Raw genomic sequence first — 15631 nt, 5'->3', positions numbered from 1 at the left:
TATCCACCTTGTATTATAAAAATGAGATATGAGGGTTTACATTTCCAAACCCTATCAGCGTGAACTCAACTAAGCCGATGCTGGGAACTGCGCTTTTACAGTATGTTGAAAAATCAGCGCACGCAAGCAGTACTTGAAGAACATCTGCCAGACGTGTGAGTGAGCACTCATCATGTTGATATTGGGAGATTTTGAAGGCTTGTTTGTGCATCATAAATTTGGCTGAAGGATGCAAACCGGCAGGAGGTAAAGCCCCCTCAGGCAATACGCCTCGAGGCCGGAGGTCAGCCGAGTGACATGCCAGGCTAAGGAGATTATAGCCTGCTGCAGACCAACCGCGGGCTGCCCTCTTTAGTGGCCACCAGTAACATAACATGTGGTCAACATGTACAAGTGTTCAATGACTCGGCCTCGACTCCCAAGGGTCTTGTTTTATTGGGTTTGAAGGACCACATTAAAACGTGCAGTAGGCAGTAATGTAAAACAAGCCAAGACCTTACTATGTCACCAAATGTGGAGCAAAGTCTAACTGGGGTGAGAGTGGCTCAGTTTATAGTTACTGTATAGCAAAAAATGAAATGTGACAAATCACAGGAGAGATTCCCGAGTTCCATCTCAGTGCATTCAAGCGAAGCACTGCTCAGGATTCTTGTTCATGTGTAGGCCCCTTATTCCAGAATCTTTTCGTTGTGTTTAATGTATTTATGTTCAGTATGTAGAGTGTCTTCCATAACGGAACTGAATATCCCTTCAGGGGGTCTAACAAAGCTGTGCTGTTGTACTTCTTTTTCTTATTAATGAGGCTTTTACAGGCGTAACCTGAGCAAAACGAGACCTTGGGTCACGTTCACACCAGCCCGTAACTGAGCCAGGAGAATGACATTGACACATTTTTGTTTCATCTTGGAACAAGAGTTGAGAAAGAAGACTAACAATGACACATAGCACCAAAGTAAAACTCAAAGTATTATTCGTAATGTCTGCATCGTGTAGCGTCTACTGCATGTAGAAAAAGATATTTGGGGCGCCGATCATAAAACAAACCACAGTGAGTCAGTGGAGGACGCGCTTGTTGAGACAGCGATTCAGTGAGATGACCATGCAAGCTCACAGCGCCGATGGCAATACAGGACCAATGCTGCACACAGCAGTCGTGCTCCTTTGTAGGTGTCCTGCTCTATTGTTCTAATACCTATAAAAAGATTATGGTGTATGTATGTAGGGAATATAAATAAATAATATGTTCTTTATGTGGTGTTTACATGCGACATTAATGCTTGATTTTTTTGCTTTTGATTAGCATATACAACTGTGTGTGTATATATATATATATATATATATATATATATATATATATATATATATGCCCAGATCTAAGTTCTCTTTTCATACCTTGAAAAAAGAAAAAAAAACCTCACAACAAGAAGGCATCTGGTGAGATTTAAAGCTAGACAATGTAACTGTGATAGCATGACTCCGCACCCTGAACATATCATTCTGGCACTTTAGCATTGTTGATTGTTTGTGCCTGCAGGCCACGTTCGTGAACATGCTTCAATCCGACATGTCGTTCTTATTCACTCAGTGGTAAGGACTGGGAAACAAAAGAAATCATGTAGGAGCTGACCGCATTGTGATGTCAAAGATTAATCCTACACACACAGACCTTCTAAAGCTATGCTTTGGTGTCTTTGATTGTAGGAAAATTCCCACATGAAGACACTTGTCAGCCTGAAACTCACCACAGGACATGGCTTTGTTTCCAGTGCTCATACTTCCTTTCAGCGCCGCAAATCTGGGAAGCCTCCAAGGCTCCGGCCAGAATACAAAACGGCAGATTGTTGAAGAGCTTCTGAGCTGCGGGACAAGCTGGTGCAATAAGGGGAAAGAGAAACATCATGTGCTGCTCCTGATTACATGTCCTTGATCGCCGGATGATTTAAACTTCCAACAGAAAAGACCCATGCCGTCGATATTCACTGTGTGATCGAGATGAGCATTTAGAACAATCAACATTTAATTCTACACCAATAAATAGTGCCAATTATTCCCATGGAGATCAGTACAAACAAGCAAACCTATTTTAAGGGGAGCATTGTTTGATGTTTGACATACAGCTACCAAGATACCAAGGACCATGTTCAAAGAAAATAAATAAAACAAATGTTGCTAATTTACCCCGCAACCCACATTATACCCCCCCCCCCCCCCCCCCCACACACACACACACACACACTTTTTTTTTTTTTTTTTTTAAATAGAGTACATTAAGCCACTCTAACATTTTGTTTGGGAAAAAATAAACACTGCTGCATCAGATGTTCGCTTTCAGTGGAAAGTATCATCTTCCATAAGCATGATGTGTGGGTCGTGTTGTGCATAAAGGTCATCTCTATGACTCACTAACACCCATCCAAAAAAAAAAAAAAAAGGTAAGATCATGTTGTTTTTGTGTCATGTATACAGTGCATCAGATTTTGTGAGTCTCTAGTTACAAAGCCCTTGTCTAAAGTCATTGGATTATGCCTCCACAAATAGTGTGTTTAAATAGTAGGAATGTTTCTATGTTACAGATTGTATAAGACACATCAACATCTTGCAGTGAGGGGAAAGGAGAAAAAAAAAAGACTCTTCCCTGCAAGATTTGAATTTATGAAAAAAAAAAAGTCACATTTCCTTGAACCTGTGGTCAATATAACTAAACTACTAGCTCAAAAAGATATATTTTTTCAACACAAAAAATGAGTGGTCAGAGTAATTATCAAGACATGGGCATTGTCGTACACACCCTGTTATAACTCCCTTACTAAAAGAGAGAATTGCAAATACAAGGCACATAACATGTCTCAGGTGAATTTGAGTACAGTATATATACCTTCTTGACTTAACGATTGTTTTCTTCAGGTTTACTAACAATGGGTATATTTGACATCATAACTGAGAAATAATGTTTTTGTGTGTGTTAAAACCACATAATTAAAAAGCGCTTCATAACGGTACTGTAGTATCAACCATTGTAAATCAATGAACAAGAATATTTAGTGATTATCAACACTGTTCATTTTGGTAGGGCACAATTGTCAAACTCAGGGCCTGACATTTTAATATTATACTGTCATATGAGAGTAATGGATTTTATTTTTAAATAGTGTGGTAAAACTGAATCTTTCAGCAGCCTTTCAACAGCCTCTTTTGGTTAGTGATATGTTCCAGCCACTGTTGGTTTTTGAAATATATTTGATGAATCAAATCTCAAGTTATGTGAAGGCATAAGGAAGATGCTTGACAAACAGGTTCCGATTTGTAGTTGTGGTATATAATTAACAGCTGACTATTGGGGGTGGGGTGGGGTGGGGTATGCATTCAGTGGACACAGCAATTGAGGGTGGAGAAAAGGGCTTGATATAAAAATAAATAAATCAATTTGAAAGCTTTATCCCCTAACCCTAAACATTCAAGCTTGGATGGGTAGTTAACACTCTTGCCTGAGCAGAACGAGCAGCTATGCGTACGCGCGCGTGTGAGCTACCTGGATCTCCTCGTAGGCCTCGTCGATGGTGGTGACCTGGTGCTGCTCGTGGAGCGCCGGCTCGTCGCAGAAGAAACAAACCAGGCTCTTGTCGGTGAGGCAGAAGAGCTTGACCTTCTCGTGGTCTTTGCAGGGATACGAGCTGCGCTGGGCGTTGAGGATGGCGTCGAGCGGGAAGGCCGAGTAGCGCTCCACGATGTTGGACAGCTTGAGGCTGGGCGAGAGCAGCGGGTCGGCAAAAGTGCGCCGACACTCCGGGCAGTCGCGTGCGCCGTGCGGCTCTTGCCGGTTCCAGTGCTCGGTGATGCACTTGCGGCAGAAGTAGTGCTCGCACCCAAAGCTGACCGGATCTTGGTAGATGCTGAGGCAGATGGAACACAAGAGCTCGTCCTTCAGACAGCAAGCCATTTGCGAAGAAAAGGGGAATATCGCACCACCCTCTGGCGCCCTTTATTCCTTAGTTGTGCGGTTCACTGCCATGGAACAGTAAAGATTTGAAATCCTTTGGTTTGGTTTTTATCTCTGTCAAAAGACAAAACATAAATCATTAACTATAGCACAGTTTTGGGTTAAACATTATCTCCAGTGAAAAAGCAGTGTGATGTAAGCTGTCACAATGTCATTTTCGTCAACGTGTGTTCAGTTGGAACACTACACCATAATCCGGTGGTAACCTGAAACTAAAATCCCACAAAGAAGAAGAGGAATGTGTCACAAATAAACAAAGGAGAACAATGGAGGACAATTTGAGTTTTATATTCTTGCCATACGGCTCTTCCATTGAGCACTAGTGGGAAGTGGGAATTCCCCCAACTGCAACTGGGTTGAAGCACGCCTCAAAACAAAACAACTCTTGAAGAAATTCGTAAAACGTGTGGCGTTTGTTTTGCGGCTTTCCTTAAAATTGTTTCATTAAAATGTATTTACAGTGAACCTATGCATATTCGCTTTGGGAAAAAGGCCAAAGCCATATTTAATTTTGGAATATGGATATGGCACCCTCTTGTGGCTAAGAAATTACGTAAAACGGGCGAAGGAGCTTCATTTCATCCTTTTACAGCCTTGAAAAATGTGCTTCACCATCCTCTTGTAGAAATTATAAATCTTCTTGCATGGTCGTCAAGTCATATTGCATTCAATTGGAATGCGAAATCGGATTGATCCCACTTGGATTGTCCCAGTAACAACCTCAAAGCATTCCAGGCAAATGTAAAACACAAAGATACACTGTGCTGTTCAGCTTCATTGAAACACATTTAGACCAATAGCGAACTTTACTTATGATATATTTTCTTTACAAGGCCGCACAGCAATTCCAATGCATCATTTATGAATTCCTTACACCCATTGGCTGGTCAATCGCTATTAACAATCTGAAATCACTCCATCAACTTGATGAACAGCTTTAATTCATAAGTACTCAGTCATTGTAAACACACGAAAAAAAAATGTGAATGCACTGTGTCCGTCGTTGCAAAGTAGGAAAGGGCCTTTAAAACTCCTGCATATTTACAAGTCAAAATTGACTTCCACTCCAAGGAAACCGACGAGAATCTGATAAGCACTAACGGTGCCACAGTATATCATTTTATTGCACTACGATGTATTATTCTCAGTACTTCACTTCTTGCGATCAGGCTCGGGCCATTTTCACAATAAATAGCTGGAAATCACAGCATGCATCTTCTAACTATTGTTAAATATTTTAGTCGCCAAATAACTGGTTGATAGTTTAGTGTAAAAAAATAGTGTCATAAAATAATGAAAATTGTGTAACTGTTCTTGTGTTTTGTCTCGAACCGTCAGTTTGGTGCATACAATTTCAGGTAGATGAAGAATGCTCAAGTTAGTTGCAAAATCTACACTCCAAAAAAGGTAGGGGTAATGCCTCTACTGTAGATCAGCTTGCGCATAGTAAATAATAATATGTGTATAATAAAATGTGTCATGGCGACTTCAGAAGACAGACATTAACAAATAATTCGAGAGCTAAATGCTAACTAGTGAAACGTCACTGCAGAGTCCTCTTATGCCAGAACCATTCCACACTAATCAGGTGATCTGAAAAAAACAACTCCCGGAAAAATCCCTGTTTGGGACTGTTGCATTTAATAAATCACAGAAATCTGGCCACACACTCCCCACGCTTCAGTGCAAATGTACTTGAGGAGCAAAGTGAAGGTGATCATTACGTCCCATAATGCTCAGACTACAACAAATGAGAACCTATTCCTCGATCGCCGACCTGAGCGAGGATAAGTGGTGCCGAGCAAGGATGACAAATGTTGTGATACTCCACCATGCTTTACCAACGGCCACGCCTTGTTGAACAGTACGGTAAGTGCTCAACTGAATCATGTTTTTATTTTGATCCTTGAAGATGTCTTCCATCCGTTATCTAAAACTCGGTGCGCATGTATTTGTGTGCGGTGCGTATGGTTGAAATGCCACTGCAAAGTAAATAATTTTATGAGTGATTTATTATTTGGAGCATTAATACAGATAAAGTAAATACACTCCCATGTGCAGTCCTGCTGGAATGTTCCGGACAATTTTAGAAATAGGAAAAATACGCTAATGTATTGAGGTAGTGAACTTCTCTAGGTAGGTACCTCTGTAAATGTATTTTGTGAAAAATTATGACGCGACTGATGTCTCAAACCTTTGGTTAAGAAAAAATTGAAAATATATGTATCTCAACTGGTTTTAAAAGTTCTAAATGACACTGTACTGAACAAACTGTTACCTGAACTAAGGTCTGTTAAAGAAACTAAGAATTATGCTTTTTGGACTGTTTTTTTTTTTCCTGTTATGCCAAACTCGCACCGTATCCTGACCCATAAACCGAGGTATGCACCGAACCGTGATTTCCCTGAACCGTTACACTCCTGTTAAATACATAAGTGAATCAAACTAAAAAAAATATTATAAAATTTGAATAAACATACAATTCAGAATGCAAAAAAAGGGCGCTGATTAGCGGCGGGGGAAAGACGCGAGGAACTAACTGGGGAATGTAATGAAATTAAAACACCTGTATCCATGCATTTTAATTACAACCGTCCACATTGAACTTTCGGTTGGCCAACTGCCGAGCACCAGCATCGTCTCACTGCCGGGGTCGCTATTTAACCCGCTGCTTTCCTAAAGTCACATTTATCGTAGTTTATCGTCTTGGCCAAATCGAAGAACGGTGCGTAAACACAAGCAGGGGCGGGAGAGTAAGCTTTATTCCTGCTTGATGTATTGGCCTTTCGTCCGGCTTCTTTGCAACTAAGCCTGATTTGATAACACAAACGAGCACCGCCACCAGTAACACCGGCGAGGGGGGAAGAGGTGAGACCGTGCAGAGCCCCTTTAAATAGTCATTTCTATAACAAGCAACACGTGAAGCCGGAAAATTCAAGAGCTTGCATTTAGGATAAAATACAGAGTAAATTTGACAGTGACTAGTGGAATAACCGGATATTAAGAGGACTAAGGTTTGACTCACCAGGGACTGGTAGAGACATCAACAGCTCCTCCGAAGCAAGTCTCGACCAGGAAGAAGAGCAACACACAGCGGCAACAGGCGCAACCAACTTTACACAAAGATGAGGGGTGGTGGTGACGCGAATATATTTATAGGAGAAAAGAAACTTCACAAATAATGATAAGAATAGACAGCGAAAAAAATTAGTTTTGAAAATCGTTTTTGTATCGGTAAATTTGCCACAGTGGCGTTGTTGTGATATTCTGCAATCACTTGACTCTCTTACCTCCCCCGAATGATTGAACATTCTAGATTTCCTCCAGGTTCTCGTCATCAGGTTTGCTTGTAAAACGAAAGGTTGCGAAGTACGCGGAACAGTAATTCAAGCAAAGGTTTGACTTTTAAGATAGTTGTGTTGAGATGTAAATTGAGCAATTGGGTGTATTCCACGCGTATTATTAGTTAAAAATAAAAAGCTGCTGTTTCTGCTTGCATCCACTAGGGAGCAGCATTACCATACCAAAGCTTATTATAAAAGTGTGCGTGGAAAAAAAAACTTACTGTAGTCTTCTATTTTCTTATTAAGTGTGAAATAAAACATTCAAGTAAATTATTTATCTGTCTAGTTCTAAAAGACTGAGCCATTCCGGACTCGGATGCTACTGTGACGAATCACTGCGGCTAATTAATATAATAACCATTCAATGATGATGATGTTGACCTGAATGGATGAATGATGTCATGAACTACGCTAGTGACAAAGTGTATTTTACTATCTTGATGATGAAACGCTGCATTCACCACTGGTAATTCAATAGAATGATTTATTATGGACATGCACTTTAAGTTCAAAAGCTGTTTACTGAAGTAAAGGGAAAAATCTTGCTTACTTTTAAAACGAGGTTCATTGTCACAAAGTGGGGGGGGGATAGGCACATTCTGTCTATTGAACATTATTATGAAAGCATATACCTGTTTAATCCCCATACATTATGCCCATCTGAGAGAATATTCTGTTCACAGATACCCGATTACACATAGGGTACTCTTTAATCTAGCCCTTGCTGACCTTGATCATAATAAAAAAAATATGAGAAAAATGTTCCAATTAGGCCTGATTATCTATATGAGAAAATCCCACCTCAGGAGGTGTTCATGCATTTTTTTTCTTTAGCGCTTTCTTGCTCGGGCAACTCTTTTCCTCCTTCCTGTTTTGGCACGGTGAAAGACTTTTCCTCCTGGCCAAGCTCCGGGTCTACTGGTGGTGAGGGTGAGGCTCCAGCTCCTATGTTGAATGTGCTATTGACACCGACGTGCGGACCGTTGCTCAGGGAGCCGACGCCGCACAAACGGATGTTGGAACCTGATGGGGAATGCCGAGGGTGGTGAAGAGCTACCATGGACTGCAGCGCTCCAATGGACTCTTGGCTGCTGTGTAAAGAGCCAGCGTCGCTGGCGTCGCAGTGACCGGAATCATAACTGACTTCTGTGCTCTGCAGTAGGCGACATTGCTCCCCTGATGAGATTGCTATGAAGGAAGTCCGCAGAGTTTCCACCTGCGGCTCGCAGGTGGAGGAAATCAACATCTTATTGTTTTGTGTTTGCTTCAATGCACCATAAGATGATGATGATGACTCACTTCGCCGCCACGCTCAAGGATTCCGTTCGCGCTGTCTTTAGGTTGCAAATTTGCATCGCCTGATAGAGACAGCAAGTCAAGTTTAGAGTGAGGATGAGTGTGAACATTTTGCTAGTGTAAAATTTGAATCAACAAGAAATGTAGGGCACCACATGGAAAACATCTTTCATCCTGCCCCCCCAAAAAAAGTTTTTAAAATGTGTTTTCACATTTTTTTCTGCTATACTCAGTTTTTGTTTGTTTTAGTTATTATTCAATGGATTTTTGTTTTTATTTGATTTCCAAAACTTCATCTATTTTCATTTTAATTTCTTTTCTAAGCGTTTTTATTTCCTAAATTTGATTTACATTATTTAGTGGTTCTAAAATGTTCTAAAAGTACCGCCTCAAAAAAATATTTGACTCTTCATGTAAAATTCCCTACATTATAATCCAGTTGCATTGGAGGCCCATAGCATTCATGTAATTAAGGCAGGTTTTATTCCTTTGAAGTGTATTTTTTATCTTTGTACGCCACTGTAAAATTATGCAGTTTAAACATTTATCTGCACAGCACTTAAATTTACAACAGTAAAACACGTTTGAATAATGGTTCAATTCAAATGTAGTGCACATAAGTTGAATAAACGTAAATAAACTAATCAAATATTTGCAAACAAATTCTAGAACGAGTGCAAATGTATGGTATTTAAAAGATACAACAAAAAGGATGGAATTAGTGAATTGTTCCATCCATATTTGCATGGACACTTTCTCACATGACAAAAAAGTTCCCATATCCTGTTTCATTGTTATTATTACATGTTGCATAACAAGAGCAAAAATCACACATTTGCAGTTTGTGGAAACGCTCATTGTAGGAAGTTGTTTGTAGAGTGATACTGTCACCTGGAGGCATTCTGCAGGTATTACTGGGTGTATTAAGTGTATTGTATGTAACCTTGGTGTTAGTGTACTGTATGTAATTGATATTCAACTCAGGCAAGCTTTCCTATGTCTTTAAATAAAGTAGTAATGATTGTAATTACCCTTTTCCTCCTTGCCATTAATGGTACGCTTCATATTAAAAAACAAAACAAAAAAACACATGAAAGGCAAAGAAAAATCACATACCTTTGGTCCAGGTGGTCTTATAAAGGACAAGCAGAATGATGGCAACAATGATGAAGAACGTGACTGTTGCGACAATGCTGGCGACTGCTGCAACTAAGGTCAAGAAAAATAGGCCAATTAGAGACATATCGAACATCATTAGGAGCAAGTTTCAAGCCAAGGCTTGACTACACTCAAACATCACAGCCAAAAGGTAAACAAAGCCGCACCGTGTTGTTTCAGATTAGTGTTTGATTCTGATCAAATCACAAACTGCACTGTACTTGGCTGCTCAATGTAATTGTCACATTTATGTTGTCCATTCAATAATGAGCATAATCCAAGAGCTCTGTGATGAAGTGCTGCTTGCACAAAGGAAAAATGAATGAATAAATGAATACAAAACCAAGTAAAAACGAGTACATACATTTGAATAGAAAAATTTTAAGAGAAAGATCCATATTACAGGATTCTTGATGATGCAAATGCTCAGTGGACTGAATTGAAGAACAGCATGTGTGCATACGGTTTACTACAAAAGTGCATCAATTCCAAGCGCCCCCTCCCATCAGCACGGTACCAAAATCCATACGCGCCATTGGCCCAACCGGGGCCGGGATCTCTGGTCCTCTTTCAAGAGATAGAGCTGACCCCTCAAAATAAGCTAAAAAAAAGTAATAGATGTTAACGCTCACGTGGTCACTCACCCAGTTCGCCATCAGCTCCTGGGCTTTTTGTCAACGAAGATGACGATGAGCCCTCCAAAACCGCCAATCCAAAGAAGAGGTCCACAGTTCCTCCTGAGACCACGCTGGTTGGGCTCGTAGTCAGATCGCGATGCCCGCTTGTGTGGCTGAGTGGCAACGGGCCAGGCTCGCAAACCCTATCTGATGTAGAGGTTCCTTCTTGTAACGCGGGCCTCCCATGACAGCTACACGCAAAACAAGTCCGATAAGCAAGCCGTGAAACAGAAACCTACTCAAGAGGGTACTTCACTCACTTTGTATGAAGTCGACAAGGCTCCGTTGCAGAGGACGTGTTGGAGAACGTCCCGTTGCGACACCGTTTGCACTTGACGTTGGAGTCAGCCGTTCCTGGAAAGCGCAACACAACACCATCTACAAGGTCCAATGGTGTGAAACCTCATCATCTTACTGATAGATATTTGATTAGGTCAGTCAGCTACCATCTGGTGTATTGTAATAGTTACCGAGATTTAAAATAAAAATACAGTGATCCCTTGCTATTTCTCCTCACTGCATCGCGTATTTTAAGGGAAAAAAAAGCTAAATTGCAGAAAGACGAACTGTGAAGGTTTCCTGCATGGCAGACAGATGAGTTAACTATAAATGTACTTGCCATATTTACTTAAATCTTAAATTATTTAACCTTAAACAGTAACTGGACAGTTATCCCTTGCCATCCTTTATAGTCTCACGGAGAGCCGCGGTTATATTAGGATATAAAGTCTGATTAAAGCGAAGCCTGTAGCTGACCAAACATGATAACAATTAGAGTTTACACTTGAAATTCTAATTTATTACAAAAGAAAATGTGGTAAAACATTCACAATGCCCTGCACTTGCTCCATTCTGAGCCGATTGGCTCCAGGAACCATGAAAATTGGGGTCTTCATTGGTCAATGGCAGGGCAGGAGTTGCAGTGTACTCCCAGCCCAATTTACATGTGGGGGGGGGGGGTAATTTCGATGTTTCTATTTTTACTGGTACTGGTTTTTGATTATATTTTGAATAATAAAACTGATTATAAGGCACACCATCAGCTTTTTTAAAGAATGGAGGCTTTTAGGTGCGCCTTATAGTGTGGAAAACACGGTACTTACAGTGAAATAGCCCTTCGACCCCACCTTTCTTGATACATGACTGCTAATGCATCAAAAATATGAAAACACCTGGCACAGAAACTCCGTAGCCAGCTTTGCAGGACGAGTGGTGTTGACAAGCATTACAGTGTTGCTCGTCAGATTCCATGACGCAGAACATGCCAGGTCGACATGCACACTTGGACATGGCAGTGGGAGAGCAGGCTTTGGCAAACTGCAAGCCTTTATCTGGTCAAACACAGATTAAAAGATGAAACAAAAACAACTACTGTACAATACATTGGGACTGGTAGCTAGCTACTCACGAGCTTTGCATTTGGCGCAAGAGAAGCAATTTGGCGCGTAATTCCAGCTCTCAATGTATTGCTCACTTTCACATGGCTCGCACACACTCTCTGATGTTGCATTGCACTCATGCCTGAGTCGCTGTCCTGCGTGTGGGGGGAAAAAAATATCACCAAATTTGACTCAACTTTACTGCTATAATATGCTAACAAAATCCTGATAGTCAAGTGCGATTTTTCAGTTTAGATGTGATAAAAGTGCTGCTTGACTTTGATGTTTTCAGATCTCTAAAAATAGATTGCGATCGGCAAAAACAAATGTTACTTAAATATAAAATACTATTAAAAATGTTCTAATCTGCATCTTTATGAAAATCTCCCTGCTACACAACATCAAATGACACATACAGTATTCAGTAGGGTTTTTTTTCTTAATGTTACTTTACAGTTTTTTTCTTTTGTGTGCATTCATTACCTAGGAAATGAATTCCAAAACTTACCAGGGGGACATTTTTTGCAGCACAAGCCTGAAGCCTCCAGTAAGTATTCTCGATCTAGGTTGTTGCACTTTTTACCTGACTCTGCATGGTATGGCAGCGACAACACCTGCTTGAAAATACAATAGTTTTCTAAGTTCTGGTTATTAAAATCAAGTCATGAAACTACAAATAAAATTGCAACAAACATTGTTTTTGTTTTTGTTTTTTGTTTTTTTTGGGGGGGGTCTCGGGAGAGGCTTGGTGGAGCAACGGTTAGCACGTCTGCCTCATGGTCTTCCTGTGTGGAGTTTGCATGTTCTCCCACTGCTCATAGACAGCTGAGATAGGCACCAGTAGGCCTGTGGCCCTAAAGGATAAGCGGCTACACAAAATGGATGGATGGATGGATTTATGTCTCATTTATATGAGCAGCTACGCACCCCACTGTTTCCTATATTGCGGTGTCAATGCAGAGTCAGTGTTAGTTACCATGACAACCACAGGAAAAGCTAGGGCATTGTCATTTCAAGAGCCCCCCTAAAAAAAGTCAAAAGAAGGGAGAGGAGACAGCAGCAGCAGTTCTGTACGACATTAAAATAAAGCGGATTAGGTCAACTTCAAAATAAATGATAGTTAATTAAATAATTGATGGACCTAAATGCCTTGTTATGCTTTTATTTTTGAAGTTGTTCCCGGCAACATGTCACGGCATAACAGCTTGAGTAGTGTTGTTATTGCAACTGCTGGTCCTTACTCCCAGTGCACCAAAACACATTGTAATTCTGAAATGAAGTTCAACTGTCAATTCAGGGCGCTAACGGACTTAATGATGCTGACATTGACATACGGCACCTGTCACCGGTGGCTAGGGCCCACTTACAGCAACGTCGAGCACAAATTAGCCGCTAGCTAGCAGCTCCATATAGGCTGATGTGATGCAGGTAAATGACTCTGCACATTTTGATGCTGACAGCCTCGGGGAAGTGAACAGAATAAGAATTTCATTTTATTGCATGACAATAAAATTGTTGAATCTTGAATTCAATCCCGGGTACTGAGTATTTTTTCTTTTCTTTTTTTTTTAAAGTTTTTGTTTAGATGGCCTTAAAATAGCTGTCAATTAAGCTGTGAATTAAGTCCAAAAGTGATCCATTACTTTAGCTAATTAAGAAGTAAATCACATTACTATCGTACGTTACAAGCAAAAGTAATTGATTTTTTGAGTCCTTTATTAGCAAGCTATTTTAGTACTTAAGTAATTGATTACCAATATAATTGATTGATTACTCAAGTAATTGATTATTTCAGTACATAATTTCCTGTAGTAATTGATAATTTAACTAATAAGTATATATACTTGAATGTCAGAGGTCTTGGAAAAACACTTGCTCTAACATAAAATAACTAAAATAAAATAACTAAAATAACCCCATTTTTCCTTCTAGCTTTCACATAATGACCAATGTTGAGGAAAGGGCTTGGAAGAGGAGCACACCAATTTACAAAGGCTGCTTGGAAAGCCCTGGAAAAATACTTGGGACCATATTTGCTAACTTGCGCCACACAGAAACAATCGCTGAAACACATTTATGCTGACAGCAGCAGAGAAATGAGCGTGACAGGAAACGGAGGCGGCAACCACCAAGAAGCCCTCGGTTTAAGATGTGCACGAATGCTGCGGCAACTAAAACTGTACATTTTAAAGATAAGCACGTGCATGAATTACTTTAAAAGTTTAAAGTAAGTTTCAATTCAATCAAGAAAAATCTCCATGATTCATTTGAACTAAAAGGCAAAAGTACATTAACAAGTCCAAAAAGTAAAGCAAGTCTTATGCGCAATGTATTTTCAAATGCTACAATTTACAAAGACAAACACCCGAACAAATTCAACACACCTTAAACGCGTGCGCATCCAGCAGCATCACTAGGAGCACGATAACGTCCTTCATTTCCACCGGTCAAAAACTTCGGCGCAAAACCGTCAGCTGATTCCTTGAAGTGATTGACTGGAGGAAGGAAGTACTGTAAATTCTACCACTTGCAAACACTCGCTCTCATGTATGACCCCCCCCAAGTAAACAAGTAACTCCGTAAGATACTGTCATATTATTCATTTTGCATAGGGCATCAAGAAAACTGCACTTGTTGAGTTGCCATACGAAATCAATCTTGACCTCTGGCGTTCTATCCGTATGTTTTGTCACTTATAATGTTTGAAAAGTACGCTTAATCATCTCTGAAATCTATGTGGGCAGTGATACTGATGCCCACCCAAATCAATGAAAAAAAAAAAGATAAAACTGATAGCAGCATACAAATTATCGATGCTAAATGGGTTAAGCTCAGCGAATACCGCAAAAGCAAATCTTTTGAGTTTTTCTCCTTAGAATATCAATGATGTTTCGCAATCCAACTGGCCATTTCGAAGGCAAAGCTTTAGATAATTTATTTTTAGCTTTTTTTGAAGAATTTCTCTCTATTTGGCAAACTGCTTAGTATGGATTAAATTGAGCTGAGACCACAAAACAGGAATACAATTGCAATTCAAAGAAAAACAAAAAAGGCTGGATGATTTGCTCATATCTTGAAAAACTTGTCATTTGTGTCACTCCTTTCTCAAAATATCACTGTCGTAGGATGTGTGACATCAGAGGCAGAAAAGCATTCTTGGTCATTGAAAAAAGAAAGATTAAAAAAATTAAATAGGCTCAGAAGTGTGAATGACCTCTATGTGTTCCCGATAAAATCCAGGCATTCTCCTGGGAAAATGTTCTAGTATCGCTTTGTGTTTGACCTTTCAAGTTTCGCTCATCAGTCAGCACTTCCTTTTTTAAAGTTTTTAGAAAAACATGTTAAAACTCCTCACTTAACCTTTTAAACTCATTCGGTTTTACAAGTCGAAATGACTATTTCTGCAAATAGCGGCCGGCCTAATGGAATGTAAATCCACTTGATCTTCCTATTTATATTCTAATTAGGTCATTCATCATTTGATTTGTGGTTCAATTATATGGAAGATGCAGTTAGCTGAGCAGTTTAAAAGAAAAAGTTTTTTTTTTCTTTTCTCACTGCTGCACCTCCCTTGAAGTCATATTGTCTTTTGTGAAAACTGCTGACATTATGGAAGACTTACAATGGACATCCCAAGATGCCTCCCGATATAGACAAATATTACAATATAAAGGATGTTTTGCTCCAGTTACATATTGCAGAATTTAAAAAAAAAAAATCCCTCTCCCACACTTTGTGAGTATCTATAGAGATGAAACGACAATACTGAAGTTGAGCTAT

At 39.9% G+C, this 15631-nt stretch overlaps 2 protein-coding genes and 1 long non-coding RNA gene across 5 annotated transcripts in view; 1 reads left to right on the top strand and 2 right to left on the bottom strand.

Moving 5' to 3' along the window:
* trim62.1 (tripartite motif containing 62, tandem duplicate 1) overlaps positions 1-7084 on the bottom strand; it is a 27378-nt gene extending 20294 nt beyond the window's left edge. Inside the window, exons 1-3 of one of the 2 annotated variants that reach the window (XM_088423804.1) lie at positions 7023-7084; positions 3864-4051; positions 3530-3743 (exon numbers count right to left, since the gene is read on the bottom strand). In XM_088423804.1, coding sequence (XP_088279930.1) covers positions 3530-3743; positions 3864-3937 — 288 coding nt within the window. In that variant the 5' untranslated portion in view covers positions 3938-4051; positions 7023-7084. Of the gene's footprint in view, positions 1-3529; positions 4052-7022 lie in introns of both variants that reach the window. The other variant, XM_088423803.1, reaches the window with a different exon arrangement.
* Positions 5703-9664, top strand: LOC148419336 (uncharacterized). Its single transcript, XR_015866630.1, has 2 exons — positions 5703-5866; positions 8176-9664. It is a non-coding gene; the product is annotated as an uncharacterized LOC148419336 (long non-coding RNA).
* Positions 7812-15631, bottom strand: tnfrsf1b (tumor necrosis factor receptor superfamily, member 1B). Of its 2 annotated transcripts, none has more exons than XM_088423805.1 (9): positions 14236-15626; positions 12360-12465; positions 11881-12006; positions 11645-11803; positions 10733-10826; positions 10440-10663; positions 9754-9846; positions 8641-8699; positions 7812-8557 (listed from the first exon to the last, which is right to left on the bottom strand). In XM_088423805.1, the coding sequence occupies exons 1-9, from the start codon at positions 14287-14289 to the stop codon at positions 8144-8146; spliced, it is 1329 nt and encodes a 442-aa protein (XP_088279931.1). In that variant the 5' UTR covers positions 14290-15626; the 3' UTR covers positions 7812-8143. The 2 variants fall into 2 exon arrangements, with proteins under 2 accessions (XP_088279931.1, XP_088279932.1); XM_088423806.1 differs by having other exon boundaries at positions 8258-8529; positions 14236-15631.

This window comes from Hippichthys cyanospilos, chromosome 9 (assembly GCF_059441005.1).
Source record: "Hippichthys cyanospilos isolate Australia breed blue-spotted pipefish chromosome 9, RoL_Hcya_1.0, whole genome shotgun sequence".
Classification (NCBI taxonomy): domain Eukaryota; kingdom Metazoa; phylum Chordata; class Actinopteri; order Syngnathiformes; family Syngnathidae; genus Hippichthys; species Hippichthys cyanospilos.
This window is presented reverse-complemented; position numbering and strand designations above follow the sequence as displayed.

Coding starts and splice junctions, on each gene's coding strand:
- tnfrsf1b (XM_088423805.1), bottom strand. CDS start 14,289: ATGAAGGACGTTATCGTGCTCCTAGTGATGCTGCTGGATGCGCACGCG. Junction 11,804..11,880: donor TTGCGCCAAATGCAAAGCTC/GTGAGTAGCTAG, acceptor GTGTTTGACCAG/ATAAAGGCTTGCAGTTTGCC. Junction 10,664..10,732: donor CCTTGTCGACTTCATACAAA/GTGAGTGAAGTA, acceptor TTTTGCGTGTAG/CTGTCATGGGAGGCCCGCGT.